The 16,651-nt window shown below is 39.3% G+C and overlaps 1 protein-coding gene across 1 annotated transcript in view; it reads right to left on the reverse strand.

The window, feature by feature from the left end:
* Positions 1-1,165: 1,165 nt before the first annotated feature.
* mapkap1 (MAPK associated protein 1) overlaps positions 1,166-16,651 on the reverse strand; it is a 32,813-nt gene continuing 17,327 nt past the window's right edge. Inside the window, exons 5-10 of the mRNA XM_030723003.1 lie at positions 13,587-13,696; positions 7,994-8,101; positions 7,687-7,827; positions 5,214-5,351; positions 4,726-4,823; positions 1,166-1,846 (exon numbers count right to left, since the gene is read on the reverse strand). Of these exons, the coding sequence (XP_030578863.1) occupies positions 1,724-1,846; positions 4,726-4,823; positions 5,214-5,351; positions 7,687-7,827; positions 7,994-8,101; positions 13,587-13,696 (718 nt within the window). The 3' untranslated portion in view covers positions 1,166-1,723. The remainder of the gene's footprint in view (positions 1,847-4,725; positions 4,824-5,213; positions 5,352-7,686; positions 7,828-7,993; positions 8,102-13,586; positions 13,697-16,651) is intronic.

The following is a 16,651-nucleotide window of genomic DNA, read 5'->3' on the forward strand; positions in this document are numbered from 1 at the left end:
TGTCAGGTTTTCGATATGTGTCCCCCCAATAGTAAACTTATTCCCATGCCCTTGGCACTAGCGATCATTCTGTACCGGAAGGATTCCTTCCCCGTCAATTTTTTTTTTTTTATACTTTAATCCCTGATTAGCAATGGCTTGTTGAGTTTTTTTTATTTCTTCCCAAATGGTCATTTTTGAAAATATGCACTGCAAGAATCCTGTTGTTAATTTTCAAAATGTTTGCTGGACAATTGTTAAGATTCTGGATGCAATGTCACATCTATTAATCTGAGGACCAGCCTGAGTATGACATAACACGTGCATAAAGTCATAAAGTACTTCAAAAGACCATCAGATAAGACAATCAGTAGATTTCTGGTAAGACTAATAATTTACTAGAATTTTACTCACCAAAAACCTATAGCACAGACTTCTATCATACAACATGTCATATTTTTTGTCAGATAATTCTAATAAAATATCCCAAAGGGAACCTATACAAACACAGAGTAGAATTGAGTGACTGAAATTAGCTGAGGTGAGGCCTAACAGACAGCTGTTAGCTACAGCCAATCAAACCCACTACATCCTAACTTTAAGCCTCAGATGTATTCCAGATGATTATTAATACTGTACAGCTGCTACCATGGGTAAACTATCCATAAAAGGCAAAACATCCTTTGTACCAGGTTGTAAACATACATTTTAATCCCCTGAAGTTGGGCAGTTTAACACTGGAGTCCACAGGAGATTGACTCACTTTTGAAAAAAGAAAAAGCTTTTAGAGGCTTTAAAAGGATAGTTCCAATGGCTATGCCCATCTTTTAAATAGAGTGCCTTAAACGGGGTCATTTTTTTAGATTCTGTTTTGGATTCTTTTGGAGTTTAATTTTTCATCTGGGTTGCTGCAGTGTTTTTTTTTTTTGTTTTGTTTTGTTTTTTTAACAGTCACTGTTGACTCTGAGCAGGGATAAACAAAGCATTCAAAGATTTGACATTTAAATGTAATTTCTCTACCCTGGTGCTATCCCTTTAAAGCTTTCAAATTAACCATTGTTTTATTGTCTTAAACCATGAAGAACAGGTACTATTAAAATAAAAATACAAATTTTTCATATATTCCTGAAGAAATTATTCCATGTTGTATTAGGCTGACATCCAACAACAATGTAAACAACAGACATTTTTTTTCAAAAGTCCAGAGAGCAAATTTATTTCTATTATTTCATTTCCTAAATAAAAATATCCCTCTACAATACATTAAAAATGTGAAAAATTTCTTTTCACATTGTGTCAAATCTGTTAAAGGAGGAGGGCAGAAGCAAAGATTTAGCATGTAGCTTTGATTTGTTTGTTGGGTACACAACTTCTTGAAGCTCTACAAATCCATCCTGTAGCTTAGATTCACAGGCAGTGAAAGAACAAAACACTTAAAGTTGAAAAACTGACAGAAACAACAGCCAAAAGAAGTCTCTCTTTTTTTTTCTTCATTTTTAGAAAAAGAATGACTACACTTGTGAAATTTCACAAGTTTTCCATCTGGTTCTCTTGAAGAAGAAATACATCCTACAGGACCATTTTCTACTCATCGCTCTCTTCCTTTCATCCTTCCTAATCTGACAGTCTCCTTATAGGGCTTGTAGTTTTAGCCTGATGCTCTCTATATACAAGGTTATCAAGCCTTGTTTGTTGATCACTGTGAATTTACACACAAACAGGTGGTTGAGAAGCTTCAGTCTGTCTATTGGCCAGTCTTCTTCTCCTTCTGGAAACTGAAGCTGGTCCGGCGGCTCAGTTTCCGTTGTTTCTGGGCAAAGTAATCAGCACGAGAAGTGCTGGCCCGGGACTCGAGGATGTAGTTCACCTGAAAAAAAGTGTGAAAAACTGGCTTTATTTGTGTGATGGACACAGTTGTATCTCAATACAGTACTGTGCAAAAGGCACCCCTCATTGTTTTGTTTCCTAGGACCCAGACATTCCAGTATTAGTTCTCAGACTCCCTGAAGGTCTTTCAAACTTTTTCCTTTGGCATTTGTGTTTTTTTTTTCATGTAGTTGGAGTCCACTCTTTTTACCTGATCATTTTCAAAGAGATGCTCTTTGTTTGTTAACACTAACACTATGATTTTGAATCATAAAAAGGAACAAGGAATGAAACAGTGTTTACACCAGTAGCAGGTGTAAAAAAAAGTGTCTACAACGAATGAACAGTATTTAAAAAACATGTGAAAAGAGAGCTGAGCATAAAACAAAAAAGGTCAATTTACCAGACAACAACATCCCTTACCTATGATCATGGGCTTTGGATAATGACCAAAAGAATGAGATTGTGGATAAAAGTGGCAGAAAGTAGACTTCTCCAAAGGGTGGCTGGACTCAGCCTTAGAGACAGGGGGAGAAGTTAAGTCATTTGAAAGGTAACCAGTAGCCAGTCAAGCCAGTACTCCTCCACATCGAAAGGAGCCAGTTGAGGTGGTTTGGGCATCTGATTAGGATGCTTCCTGGACAAGGTGCTTCAGGCATGTCCTACCAGGAGGACGCCTCAGGGTAGACCCAGGACACGTTGAAGAGATTATGTCTCTCAGCTAGCCTCAGTGTTCCAGGCCAGATCAACTGGAGGAGGATAGATAGATGAACTGGAGGAGGTGACTAGGGAGAGGGAGGTCTTAGGCTTCTCTGTATTATTGTAAGGCCTTTACCTTACAATAAAAAGTGCCTTGAGGCAACGGTTGTTGTGATTTGGCACTATATATATATATATAAAACTGAATTAAAATTGAAATGAATTCTCTGCTTATGCTGCTACCCCTGTGACACAGTCCCAGATAAGTGGTAGAAAATGGATGAATAGATGGAATACCTTACCATGTAGTCTCACCTAACTTTTGACCAGTGTATGAAAATTAGCCATCAGAAGCCACTTCTGATACATAGCAATGGAAAAGCATCCATATACTTTAGAAAATCTTATAAAATGAATCAGATCTTTTTAAACTGCAGCTTATAAACTGTCCATGAGCATCATTTGAAGCAAAATACATCATACCATAATAAATAGTTAGATCCTGACCAATCCTTTGCCAACTGTTACGGAAGAAGATGAGTAGTCAAAATTGCAGGAGTATGGTGAGCAGCTAGCAAAGCTGCTGGAAAAATGCTGGGCAAAATGTCTGAAAAGTCAAATATTGAAGCACTAATAAAAAACAAATAAACCAAAAAAAACAAAAAAAAAACAAAGTGTGCATTTACTTGTGTTAGGAGCTCACAGTGAGACATGCTATGCTGGTCCCAACTTCTCCCGACAACAAGTTCAAGCTCTACCACAAATGCTGGTAGAGCTGGTCATGATGCATGAGGAGCAGGCAGCAGTGAATCAGTGACAGCTGGAAGCCTTACATGTTCAGTCTGAACAGCAGCATGGGCTATGACCAAAATCTGGACTGAATTATGACCCAAATCTATTGGTCAGGTAACTGAGGGGATATGCACGGGTGGTGCACATCCTGAAACAAAGTAGCAGTATTACTTCCTTCTTCCAGCTCAAAATAACTTGACAAGTGGCAAGAGCTTTTTGTTGTCACACAGCGGCAAAGTTGATTATGAGGTGGCACATTCTGACAGGGGTGGAATCATACAAATATACCACCTTAAAGCCTCCTGAAAGCGTTGAGGGAGGCAGAGTCTGTTTCTCTAGTGAGCTTGGTGAAAGACAGATGAGTTGGGGCTTGAGGCACCAAATTCAAACATTCCCGCTTCACTCCTTTGTGATGACCATCTCAAGCCAGCCCAGAGAGCAGATGTTGCTGCAAGTGGTTTGCTGATGTATTCTCTCCCCTGCCAGGCCGCACCACCCTCATACAGCACCACAGTGAAACTCGGCCACGTGTGACAGTGCGTTCCCTATACATTGCCTGAGTACAACAGGAAAGTAGTTCAGAGAAAATTGGCTGCTATGCTGGAGATGGGAGTAAGAGTAAGACAAGACAAGAGACAGTACACGGTGTAGCCCCATAGTTCTGTTTGCGAAGAAAGATGGGTGTATACAGTTATGTGTAGACTGCCACAAGATGAATGAAGTGCCACAATTTAATGCTTATTCCATACTCCAGATTGATACCCTTTGTTATTACCTCCTGGGACACCCATTCAGCCTCCATGACCTGCTGCAGTAGCTCCACTGCCTGAAGGATACCAATGCTTGGATCACCCAATGATATCTGACTTTACAACCTTTCAAGGTGATCCATAGGCTGGGACACAGATGGCACTGTGTGTGTTACAGAGATATAAAACTGTACGGCAAAGTGAATATGGGACAAACTAAGCACACATGATAGATATGTGTGCTGCTATAAGATTTTGAAGTGGCCCGTTTGAGCCTTGGGGAACTGCAGGCATGTGAACTCTCTCCATGATGCACATGTACATTTGATGCTGACATTAGAACAGATGTTGGACATTCCATCAGTCTGATGAAATCTCCAACAGGAAACAATACTTCCTCCAACAGGAAGGAAGTATTGTTTTCACTAGATGAAGGGCACTGCAATCATTAATCAATGTACTGTACTTTACTTAAGTGAATATTAGTTCTTTTAACATAGAGACTATTTTGATCTGCTTAGTCTCTCTTGCCACTCCTGCAGTCTCATATCCAGTAGATGTTACTAAAACAAAATCCAAAGTGTTAAAACTTTGCTCTCACAGAAATGTGCTCCAGTGCAGAGATTCAGCTCAAACTCACCTTCAGGACTATTTCATTGACAGTAGCAGCATCAGACTCAAAGTAGAGAGGCTTGTAGTCATGATTGCTGAGATAAGTGAGTTTGAATATTGCATGACCTATAAAAAAAAAAAAAAAAAAAAGGAAAAAGGAAAAACATGTTTCATATGACAAAAATGACACAGAGAACTTGTCCAGCAACCCTTATGGGTTGAAAACTAACTGCAGTATATGCACCAGAAATGATCCAGAAATAAATGAATGTTAACTGGTCACATTTTTTTTAAAACAAGAATAATTAGAATGTTAGTATAATTGGCAGTTTGCAATCAAAGGATCATCATATTAGAGGAAGGTGATAAAACATAAATAATATTCAGTTATTCACCATTGCATGAAATATGGGCAAACAGTATGTGCTGCATCATCATAAATGGTTAAAAGCAAAATAAACCGTTAATATCATGTAGACATGTGAAGGGTTAGCCACTGTCCTGTGCTCCACTCACTAGGGCTTCTTTCCTCCACAAGGTCACAAGCACAGAGGTGGTCCGAGTCAATGGAAATGGGTTTCTGCCGAATCCAGAACTTAGTACTGGCCTTCTGATTGGTGACAGGATCAATTTCCACTTTTTCTCCTGAAATTCCTGATGAGACACCCATATGTCAGATCATGATGGTCAATACATTTTATACATGATACACATACATTTTTGGACCCCCAGGATCCCATTCGAACTGTCACAGGGTGTGAATAAATGTTTGATTTATTTTTTTTACATTTTTTTACACTGAATAAATTCAATGATTTCCACAAAGTAGGTGCATTATGTACATGTTTCATGTGTTAATGACCACCTAACCCGAGACACGACAAGACCAAGACCAGACTGTTTCGAGACCGAGACAAGACCAAGACTTTTAGGGTCCAAGACCCAGTCAAGACCAAGACCAGTGCCCCACTCTACATGACTCAATAAAATGTGAATCAAAATCACTTCTCAAATTGATCTGAAAGATCCACATTCCCATAAAAACCCTAGCTATTAAACACTGAAATAAATTTAACCATCTTTATTTAATACTACTGGGTGACTTCCATCGTTTATCACAGAATGTAGCACTAGTATTCATAGTTCATCACAATAGTCTTTACTTTTCTCTGCCTTTCATAAACAATACATACAGTTATGTTGTTCCTGGATTTGAATCAGTAAGTTTTGCATCCAATAAAAGGATGTTAACAAAAAAATTGGACAATATTCTGGCAATTTAGTTATATTTTCACAGCTGTGGTCTTGACTGGTCTTGAAATAAAATCCCAAGTCCTCAATGTCCAAGTCCATGACAAAACCGAGACCATCAAAAAGCGGTGTTGAGACCAAGATGGTCTCGAGTACTACAACACTACTACAAATACACAATCTTGGAAAAAAAACTGCTGTTAGTAACAGTTTACACTGTTCAATTTGGTTAGGTTTATGCAAGTTCTCAGAAACTCTTGAACGCGATAATGAAAGAACAATCTCACTTAAGATGTTCAAATTAACACCACAGATGCAGGCACTGACTTGAAGGTAAAAGTCAGAAGTCAGGTTCAACAAAAACTTTAACATTGGCCATAACTTTAGAATGATGTGACATGGAATGTTCAAATTCACACCATAAATGCATCTATTAAAATGAGTTTGAATCTTGGCGACCTTGACCTGAAGGTTAAGGTCAGAGATCATTTGTTCTGAAAATCTTGTGAATGCGATAACTCGGGAACAATGTGACCTAGGATGTGCAAATTCACACCACAGATGCATACTGTTCCAAGCTAAACCCATCAAACGTGACACACTTTTTCACTGACTTTACTGTAACAGCACTTTGATTCCCCACCCCTCCCCCTTACCCCTGTGATGAATCCAAAACAGCTGAGCATTGGCACCTGCTCAGAAGTGCTCTTGTTTATTTTGCATTGCAGTGTTCTATTCTTAAGAAGCGGGACCACCATCACAGCTTGCCCATCAAAGGGCAATGTTCCTGATTTCAATGTGATGCTGCAGAAGTGTGTCAACCAGGATATCTCTAGAACATACAGAGCCTTAAGGAACTTGGGGCAAATCCATCCCGAGAGGCCATCTACCGGAGAGTACTCTTAGTTTTTTTCTATACAATTTATTTACTTACTTAGATTTTATCATCTTCATCACTTAGACATAATAGATTTCAAGCCTTTCTGGCTAAAAATGACCTAATAACACTGCTCCATCTGACTCCTTAATATGTGATTACCCTTTGGTGGAACTTCTGTAAAGTTTTACAACTATTACAGGTCAAATTTGTTTGGATTTTACAGTAGTGTTTGTATATGTTTGTAAAGGTTCACAAATTGTGAAGAAGTGGATATAAAACCCAAGTGATTCTTTCTAATTATTTGTGAAACAGCAGACGAAGTGTGTTCAAAGGTTTGAGGCACACTGTTTGCAAAGGTTTTGAGTGATGTCTGAGCTGATATTTGTGTTAGCTTGAGTGTGCAGCAAAAATCAAGTGAAGTTAATGTTTGTAAAGCTTCTCTGTTGTATTTTTAATTTTAATTTTAGCTGTCGGGAACAGCCATGCTCATGAATATACAGGCTGTGACATCCCTTTGTAATAGGGCCCACACTAACAAGTCATTTTTTATAGTTTCTTGTATCTTTAACTAGTGATGTTAAACCAGGCATTTATTTGTGCTCCTTTTTGATGATTTTGCTACGGTTAAATTTGTTTATTTAATTAGCATGGCTGTAGACTCCTGATGGTTTCAGGAACAATGTCTCTATAATGTATCTATAAGTATGTACGTGTATATGCATCCTGTAGATGTTATATTTGTTATGGAGTTGACATGCACATGCTTTATAAGGCCAAGTTTCACTTCATAATCATAAATTAAAAAAAAAAAAGGACTACAAGCTATAAGTAAATAACATGCAGCAAGCAGCTGGTCACCTAGCTGGACATCTGTGGTGAAACGCAGTTTGTGGATCATGCTGATTTTGAAGGACTTATAGTGGTGACTGCTCAACATGTCTTGGACAGTGGTGATGTCAATAGGAGGGTCTTCCTCTGAACTCTCCTCACCTCTGGAGCCTGAAAACAGAAGGAAAACAAATTAATTACAAAAAAACATTTTTTATACCAGGATCAATGACTTGGACTTACATGATTATTCAGTCATAATGTCATTACAAAAATCAGTTTCATTTGCTGTTTAGAGGTGAAGTATCATAACAACTGACATTCTAAGATCACTTACTGTTTTCTCTGACCAGGCAAAATTCAAGGGTGTTCTGGCTCTCCAGTGAGGAGTCCAGGTCTACTGCAACATTTGGTTCAGTCTGCTTCTCCAGACGATACATAGGCCCTGTTGGAGAATGATAAGGAATTAACATGTTGATGTCAATACTAGGGCTGCAACGATTCATCGATTAACTCGATTAAATCGATTCTAAAAATTTATCGACACAAATTTACTGTGTCGATGCTTCGTTTAAACTCTGCAGCGCTCAGCTGTCTCGGTGTAAGCGGCGCTCCTCACTAGCATTAGCAGCATTAGTGCTGACGTTTTTTTGTGGGTTTATTGGGGGCTGGCAAACCAACATAGAACTGCATTACCGCCACCTACTGGACTGGAGTGTGAATCACTCACGTATACACAAGCACACATTCTAAAAAGCTCTCCGTCGCTGCGATGGATTTCATTTAACACAGAGTGGATCATCACTAGAGTTGCCACCTGTCTCGTAAAATACAGAACCCCGTATGTTACGGGACTCCGTGGAATACGGCTCCGTAACATGCCGTGTTCCGTACTTTACGGGACGGGTGGCAACTGTCGCTGACATGCATTTCCACGCCTCCACTGCTCTCTGTGTGTCTGTGTGTGTTGTGTTCGCTGAGAATTTCAGCTGCTATTTTTGTCTTTACTTCAGCTGTAGCTACCAGAACTGGTTTGCTAGCGAGCGCGGGCCATTAGCACTAGCGATGGTTCGGTACCGGAAGGCCCGCCCCCCAGGACCGAGGGGCTCCTTCAAAATATTTTTTATACTTTAATCCCTTATTAGTGACTAAATATAGACCTGCAGTAGAAACGTATTTTCGAGAATGCTTGTGAATACAAAGCATTACACCATTACTCACACATGCGCCATGGCTCCCGCAGCCACTAGTTTTTCAAAACACTCATAGCAGGCAGCGGTTTTAACTGCGCAAGCGCAAAGAGGCGAAGCTGTGACGGTGAGCTCAAGTAGTGAAAAAGGAAACGTTTTTCCAGCGTCCAAAACAGCAGCTTTTTCTTTTAGTAACCACCATTAAATCTGTGAAACAGCTGGAGGTCCTTCATCAAGCACCTGATCAGCAAGTGTTAAGGTGAAGAAAAGAGAACTTTGTAGCTGCTCCATTCACCGCTGTTTGTTCACATGGCGAGAAACTGCATTACGGAAGTTAAAATATGCAGATAAACTGTTAATAAAAAAAAGTATTTCTTATCCGATTACTCGATTAATCGCTGGAATAATCGATAGAATACTCGATTACTAAAATAATCGTTTTATGCAGCCCTAGTCAATACTCTTATTTCTTTAAATCATCAAATAATTATTTCCCCCACTGTACAGTAACTACACTTTATTGCAAAATGTATTAGCTCATCTGTCTTCACACACATACAAACTTGAGCAGCATTCCACTCTTAAGGCATTCCATAGGGTTTAGTTTGATGTTAGCCCACCCTGTTATCTAATGCCAACTATAACAGTTTCAAGGCTTCTGGGAAGGCACAAGGTTTAGGAGTGTGATGATGAGAATTTTAGACCATTTTTCCAGATGGCCATTTGTAAGGGCAGACATATGTTGGATGAGAAGGCTTGGCTCACAATTTCCACTCCAATTCATCCCAAAGGTGTTCCGTCAGGTTGAGATCAGAACTCTGTTCAGGCCAGTCAACTTTTTCCACACCAAACTCACTCATCCATGTCTTCCATGTCTTTATGGAACTTACTTTATGCACTGATGTGCAGTCATGTTGGAACAGGAAGGGGTCATCCCCAAACTGTTCACACAAAGTTGGCGCATATAGTTGTCCAAATGTCTTGGTATGCTGAAACAAAGAGTTCCTTTCTCTAGAACTAAGAGGATGAGCCCAACTCCTGAAAAACAATCCCACACCATAAGCCTCTCCTCCACTGAACTTTACACTTGGCACAATACAGTCAGACAAGTAAATTTCCTGGCAACCGCCAAACCCAAATTCATCCACTGGATTGCAAGTTGGAGAACTGTAATTTTTCACTCCAGAGACCAGGTCTCCACTGCTCTAGAGTCCATTGGCGGCATGCTTTACACCACTGCAACTAATTCCTAAAGATTTTTCAGTTCATAAAGTGAATATCTGAGTTTATAAAGACAAATGCAGACACTGCTATTTTTTTTAACAGCCCAACATTAATTTTTCTTAATTTCCTGTAAAGTAATTGAAAAATGTATACATTTTTCTACATGTTTTATAGCGCTTTTCTACTCTGAGCACTCAAAGTGCTTATACAACATGTTTACATTTACCCCATTCACACCGATTCATACAAGCACTTCCATGATTAACTAAGATAAGTGCTTTTATTAATTCAGTTCAATTCAATTTTATTTATTTAGCGCCAAATCACAACAGTCGCCTCAAGGTGCTTTGTATTGTGGGTAAAGACCCTACAATAATACAGAGAAAACCCAACAGTCAAAACGACCCCCTATGAGCAAGCACTTGGCAACAGTGGGAAGGAAAAACTCCCTTTTAACAGGAGGAAACCTCCGGCAGAACCAGGCTCAGAGAGGGGCAGTCATCTGCCGCGATCGGTTGGGCTGAGGGGAGAGAAAAAAAGACATCCTAGAGCCAGAGATTAATAACAATTAATGATTAAATGAAGAGTGGAGTATAAACAAAGTAAATAAGGTGAATGAAAAGAAACAGTGCATTATGGGAACCCCCCAGCAGCCTAGGCCTATAGCAGCATAACTAAGGGGTGGTTCAGGGTCACCTGATCCAACCCTAACTATAAGCTTGATTAAAAAGGAAAGTTTTAAGCCTAATCTTAAAAATAGAGAGGGTGTCTGTCTCCCAAATCCAAGCTCTGAGCTGGTTCCACAGAAAAGGGGCCTGAAAGCTGAAGGCTCTGCCTCCCATTCTACTTTTAAGTATCCTAGGAACCACAAGTAAGCCAGCAGTCTGAGAGCGAAGTGCTCTATTTGGGTGATATGGTACTATGAGGTCTTTAAGATAAGATGGGGCCTGTAGTTGAGGAGAAGGATTTAAAATTCTACTCTAGATTTAGCATGGAGCCAATGAAGAGAAGCCAATATGGGAGAAATCTGCTCTCTCTTTTTAGTCCCTGTCAGTACTCTAGCTGCAGCATTTTGGATCAGCTGAACGTATTTCAGGGAGCTTTTAGGACAGCCTGATAATAACAAATTACAATAGTCCACCCTAGAATTAATAAATGCATGAATTAGCTTACATTCACATTCATTATCTAACATTCACACATTCACACTCCAACGCTTGTGTCGGAGAGCCACTTGGGGTTAAGTATCTTGCCCAAGGATAACATTGGAGTAGCAGGAATCGAACCGCTGACCTTCCAATCAGTAGGTGACCTGCTCTACCTCCTGAGCTACAGCCACCCCCTTTGGCCTTTAATATTCTCCTTAACCTCTCATCCTTCTTCCTTTTAAGGTCCACCTGAGGGCAACCCATTCTTTAATAATTATTTGTAGAAGCAGTCTGCATACCTAGGTGTTTGGTTTTATACCTGTGGCCATAGATCTGATTGGAACTACTGAATTCCATGATGTGGATGGGTAAGTGCAAACATTTGGTAATATAGTGTGTCTCCTCAGGGAGCCCTGGGAACAGCTAAGATACTGCGCAGGACCCTCAAGCTCCCAGGACCCAAGGACAAAGACTGACCAAAGGGCGAGCTGGGATTTTTTTTTTGATTATATGAGGCTGAACTGTTAAAAATTCCTGGGGACTGTGTGGGATATTGGGCTCTTGAATTATGCATATACTGGGTGGCTGCAGTATTTATTTCTTTATAAGTCCAATGAAGAAATTTGACTTTTGTTTTTTACTGACTGAAATGCAAGTGAGATTCATAGCTGTGTTTTGACACTAAAAAATGTCTTGCTCACTGTAAAAATGAACTTTAATACACTCAAGGCACTGGTATTGGGCAAGTGTTCTTTCTGTCCCTTTGACACGCCACATTAAGCTCTGCTGTTATGCTGTGCTGTCGCTGTGCGCTGCGTCCTTCATAGGAACATAGTGAGGAAATGGAAGACCACAGGCACAGTTCTAGTTAAGGCCTGAAGTGGCAGGCCAAGAAAAATCTCAGATGGGCAGAGGCAAAGCAGGGAGAGAACAGTCATAGTCAACCCACAGCCCAGCTTCAAAGACCTACAACATCATCTTGCTGCAGATGTTAAAATCCCATTATTATGAAGATTATGCAACCAAGAGTACAGTATTTAAAATCCTGTTAAATGCCTATTTAATTCATTTGCTCATCCTTGTTTTGTTTTGGTTTTTTTCTTTATTGCAGTCAATCACCATCCTCAATCTGAATGTGGGCTTTGTTACATCACGCTGAATTTTTCAGAAAGTATAATTTAAAATCATTCTTAAGTCTATGTGATGGAAAACCTAAATAGTTTATTTAGGTTCACTCTGTCAGGGGAAAACAGCTTCCAGGCTGAAGCCGCCCTTCAATGTGGCATTGCTCTGCACTGATGAAAACTCAGACACCAGAATATCACTGTTATAATTTGTGAAAATTGTGAGAGCATGGAGTATTTCTAAGGGGCTCGACACACGGGGAGCGACGTCACTCACTCTCCGACCAGGCGACGTGACACATCAAAGTTGAAAAATGTTCTGGCACTAAACCAATCAGCAAGGGTTTCATTGACTGACCAATGAGCGGAGAGTATGCTACACGCTGCAGTCTACAACCACTTTCAGCACGAAGGAAAGCATCATTTTAGCTGTGTTTTACTTTCCTATATTATATGACACTTCACGTAGTGATTATCGAGTTACACATAAAAGGCAGCCGTATGGGAACGTGTTGGCGCAAGACTAACATTAACCAGACAGATAGAGAGGACTTTTGTGCTAATATAGGATGAACCCAAGGTTGTCTTTTTCTTTTGTTGAGGAGACTTAACAGCAAGATTTCTGTCAGTTCCAATAAAATCTTCTGACTCTTCATCTTTATTGCCGTGTCTGACACGGACTGCTTTGAAAATGTCTAAATCCCTCCAGTTACATAACCAATCACATTTCTTGGAGATGAGTGACGTGAGAGCGCAATTCACAATGCTGCCGTCGCTATCGCTTCCCGTGTGTTCGGTTTCACCCCAGTGGCGATGCGGCCCATTTGTCGCTGTCGTTTGTCGCTCCCCGTGTGTCAAGACCATAAGAAAAGCTGGTTGTTTCAACAGCAAAAACAAAAATCTATTAACTTCATTACCTTCACGTCATAAAAAATATGTTTTGTGTTATGTTTTGAAAACCTTCAATTTATGGAATTCACATAATTCCAATGGAGCTACTTTTCCTAAAAAGAAGTAATAAAATTAACACTGGCCTAAACACATTTTAATTTGCACAGTTCACGCATCATACGGGAGGTATATAGTAAAATATGCCAAAACAAATTTTCAGAAACAGTATTCAGATGTAGAATTATATCAAATGTGTCCAAACAAGAGTATATTTATTGATAGAGAAGACACACCACTGCTCATTTTCCATAGATTGCATTCAAGAGGGGATTAAATGAAGCAAACATCATTACCTGAGCCTTTCTGTGAACCTTTCCTCTTCTTAAGAGCTTTCAGGAGAATTTCCTTCATGGTTACCTTCAGATTGTCCACCGGAATTAGAGAGAAACCATGAGCAGCATTTCTAAAAGAGAAAAAAGTGGAAAACTGTTAAGCAACCATGAAGGCTAGAATAGGAATAATCAGTGTACTGGGATCTGTGATTTGCAAAAAACAGTAATTTGCAATCCACTGTATGGTGTGAATAGTCACCTCATTAGACATAATATGAAAACATGTTTGTACTTAGAGCAAACTAGAACTGGCACCTCAGAATCGTAGAGTTTATATGCGGAGATTTAATACAGTGGTATGCATAAGTTTGGGCACCCTTGCTGTTTTATTGATTTGAATACCTTTAACACTAATTATTGGAACACAAAATTTGTTTTGTAAGCTCAGTGACCCTTGACCTACATACACCAATTATGAGAAAAGGTTAAGGTGGCCAATTGCAAGTGGTCCTCCTCTTTGAATCTTCTCTGAAGAGTGGCAACATGGGAGCCTCAAAACCACTCCCAAATGACCTGAAGACAAAGATTATTAAACATCATGGTTTAGGTGAAGGATCCAAAAAGCTCTCTCAGAGATTTCAGCTGTCAGTTTCCACTGTGAGGAACATAGTGAGGAAATGGAAGACCACAGGCACAGTTCTAGTTAAGGCCTGAAGTGGCAGGCCAAGACAAATCTCAGATATGCAGAGGCGAAGGATGTGAGAAAAGTCACAGTCAAACCGCAGACCAGCTTCAAAGACCTATAACAGCATCATGCTGTGGGGCTGTGTGGCCAGTGCAGGTACTGTACTGGAAATCTTGTTAAAGTTGAAGGTCACATGGATTCCAGTCAATATCAGCACATTCTTGAGAGCAATGTTCAAGAATCAGTGACAAAGCTGAAGTTGTGCCGGGGCTGGATACTTCAACAAGACAACGACCCTAAACACTGCTTAAAATCTACTAAGCATTCATGCACAGGAACAACTACAATATTCTGGAACAGCCATCTCAGTCCCCAGACCTGATTATTATTGAAAATCTGTGGTGTGATTTAAAGCGGGCTGTCCATGCTCAGAAACCATCAAACCTGACTGAACTGGAGATGTTTTGTAAAGAAGAATGGTCCAAAATACCTTCAACCAGAATCCAGACTCTCATTGGAAGCTATAGGAAGGGTTTAGAGGCTGTTATTTCTGCAAAAGGAGGATCTACTAAATATTGCTGTAACTTTCCTGTTGGGGTGCCCAAACTTTTGCACCTGCCTAATTTTGTTTAAGTAATTATTGCACACTTTCTGTAAATCATTTCATTTCATTTCACTTCTCAAATATCACTATGTTCATCTGCTATATGATATATTTAACTGAAATTGCTGATCCAAACAACCAATGATTGTTAGGAAATCATGAAAATTATCAGGGGTGCCCAAACCTTTGCATTTTCAATTCTGCCCAGTGATGAAAATTTCTTCTGATCTGATTTTAGGGTCTGCTGATAAAGAGACTGAAGTCCCATGAGGTACATTTTCAATTTTTCATAGAGGTACATACAAATAAAAATGATTTAAACTGACAAAGTTGTTGCGGTAGAGGCATAGTTCACACCAATAAATCTTTCTTGAGACATCAGACTTTAACCAGACAAATCATATTTTGTATGCCGTTATTTAATGAAAGTGCCACCATGAAAGCACATGCTCTTAATTTAACATTTCATCTACTTCAAGTATTTTTTTTTTGGAGAAATCATTTGCACAGCCTTTTACTTTAAGCAATTAGTCAGTATAACTGTTGTACACTGTCAAGCACATATTGGCAACTATTCAAATATTTTTTAGCTGCAGCAAAACAAACAAAACAAAAAAAGATCAGTCTTTAAAAATTGTGTACAACCTAATATCGATTCATCACCTGAAATATTTTAGGGTCAAATAATTTTTTTGTTCCTATTTTACTTTGCTTACCTAGTTTTGTTTGAATACCTTGATCTTGACAACTAACACTCAACGTGGCTGTTTTCTGATCAGTCAATTCCACCTTTGGTTGCTACCTGCAGAGTACATACAGGTAGACTCCATTTCAGAGACCCACTATCAATTGTCACCAATGCTCCACTAACTTGTCCTTGTGGCTGCTCTTGATCTGTTTGGATCAGGCACCTCACTTCTGTGGGGAATCTTTGTAGAGCCTACAACAATTTAGTGGCCGAAATTGTTACCGGCATTTATTCTTGTGTGTGTGGCGCACTATGTGTTAATTACCATTTGGCTGTGTCCCAGTGTTTTACATGTGGTGCCAGCTGATAGAAAGAAATGCAGTGTATCAAAAAAGTGAGAACACCCCTCACATTTCTGCAGATATTTAAGTATATCTTTTCATGGGACAACACTGACAAAATGACACTTTGACACAATGAAAAGTAGTCTGTGTCAAGTCAAGTCAAGTTTATTTATAAAGCACATTTAAAACAACGACGTTGACCAAAGTGCTGTACAAGATCTGTAACCCCAAGGACTATACTAAATAAAAATAAAAATATATAAATAAATAAATAAAATAATAAAATAAAAATAAATAAATAAAAACATTAAGAACAATAAATGACATAAGAAAATTAAAAATTAAAACGTTTAAAACAAGTACCATAAAAATACCATAAAACAATCATCTAAAAGGAGGTAGCACTGCAGCCAAATGCCAAGGAAAAGAAATGTGTTTTTAATAGAGATTTAAATGTGTGTATCGTCTGAGCTGTGCGGATATGGAGAGGTAGATCGTTCCATAGCTTTGGTGCTGCTGCTGCTGCAAAAGCTCGATCACCTCTCTGTTTTAGCCTAGTTTTAGGCCTCTGTAAGAGCAGCTGGTTCGATGACCTCAGAGCTCTTACAGGGGTGTGACAGTGAAGCAGCTCAGACAGATACAAAGGTGCCAGTCCGTTTAAGGCTTTAAAAGTAAGCAATAAAATCTTAAAATCGATTCTAAAACGGACAGGGAGCCAGTGAAGGGATGACAGGACTGGGGTAATGTGTTCATGCTTTTTTAAAC

The sequence above is a fragment of the Archocentrus centrarchus genome, unplaced genomic scaffold (genome assembly GCF_007364275.1).
Source record: "Archocentrus centrarchus isolate MPI-CPG fArcCen1 unplaced genomic scaffold, fArcCen1 scaffold_145_ctg1, whole genome shotgun sequence".
Classification (NCBI taxonomy): Eukaryota; Metazoa; Chordata; class Actinopteri; order Cichliformes; family Cichlidae; genus Archocentrus; species Archocentrus centrarchus.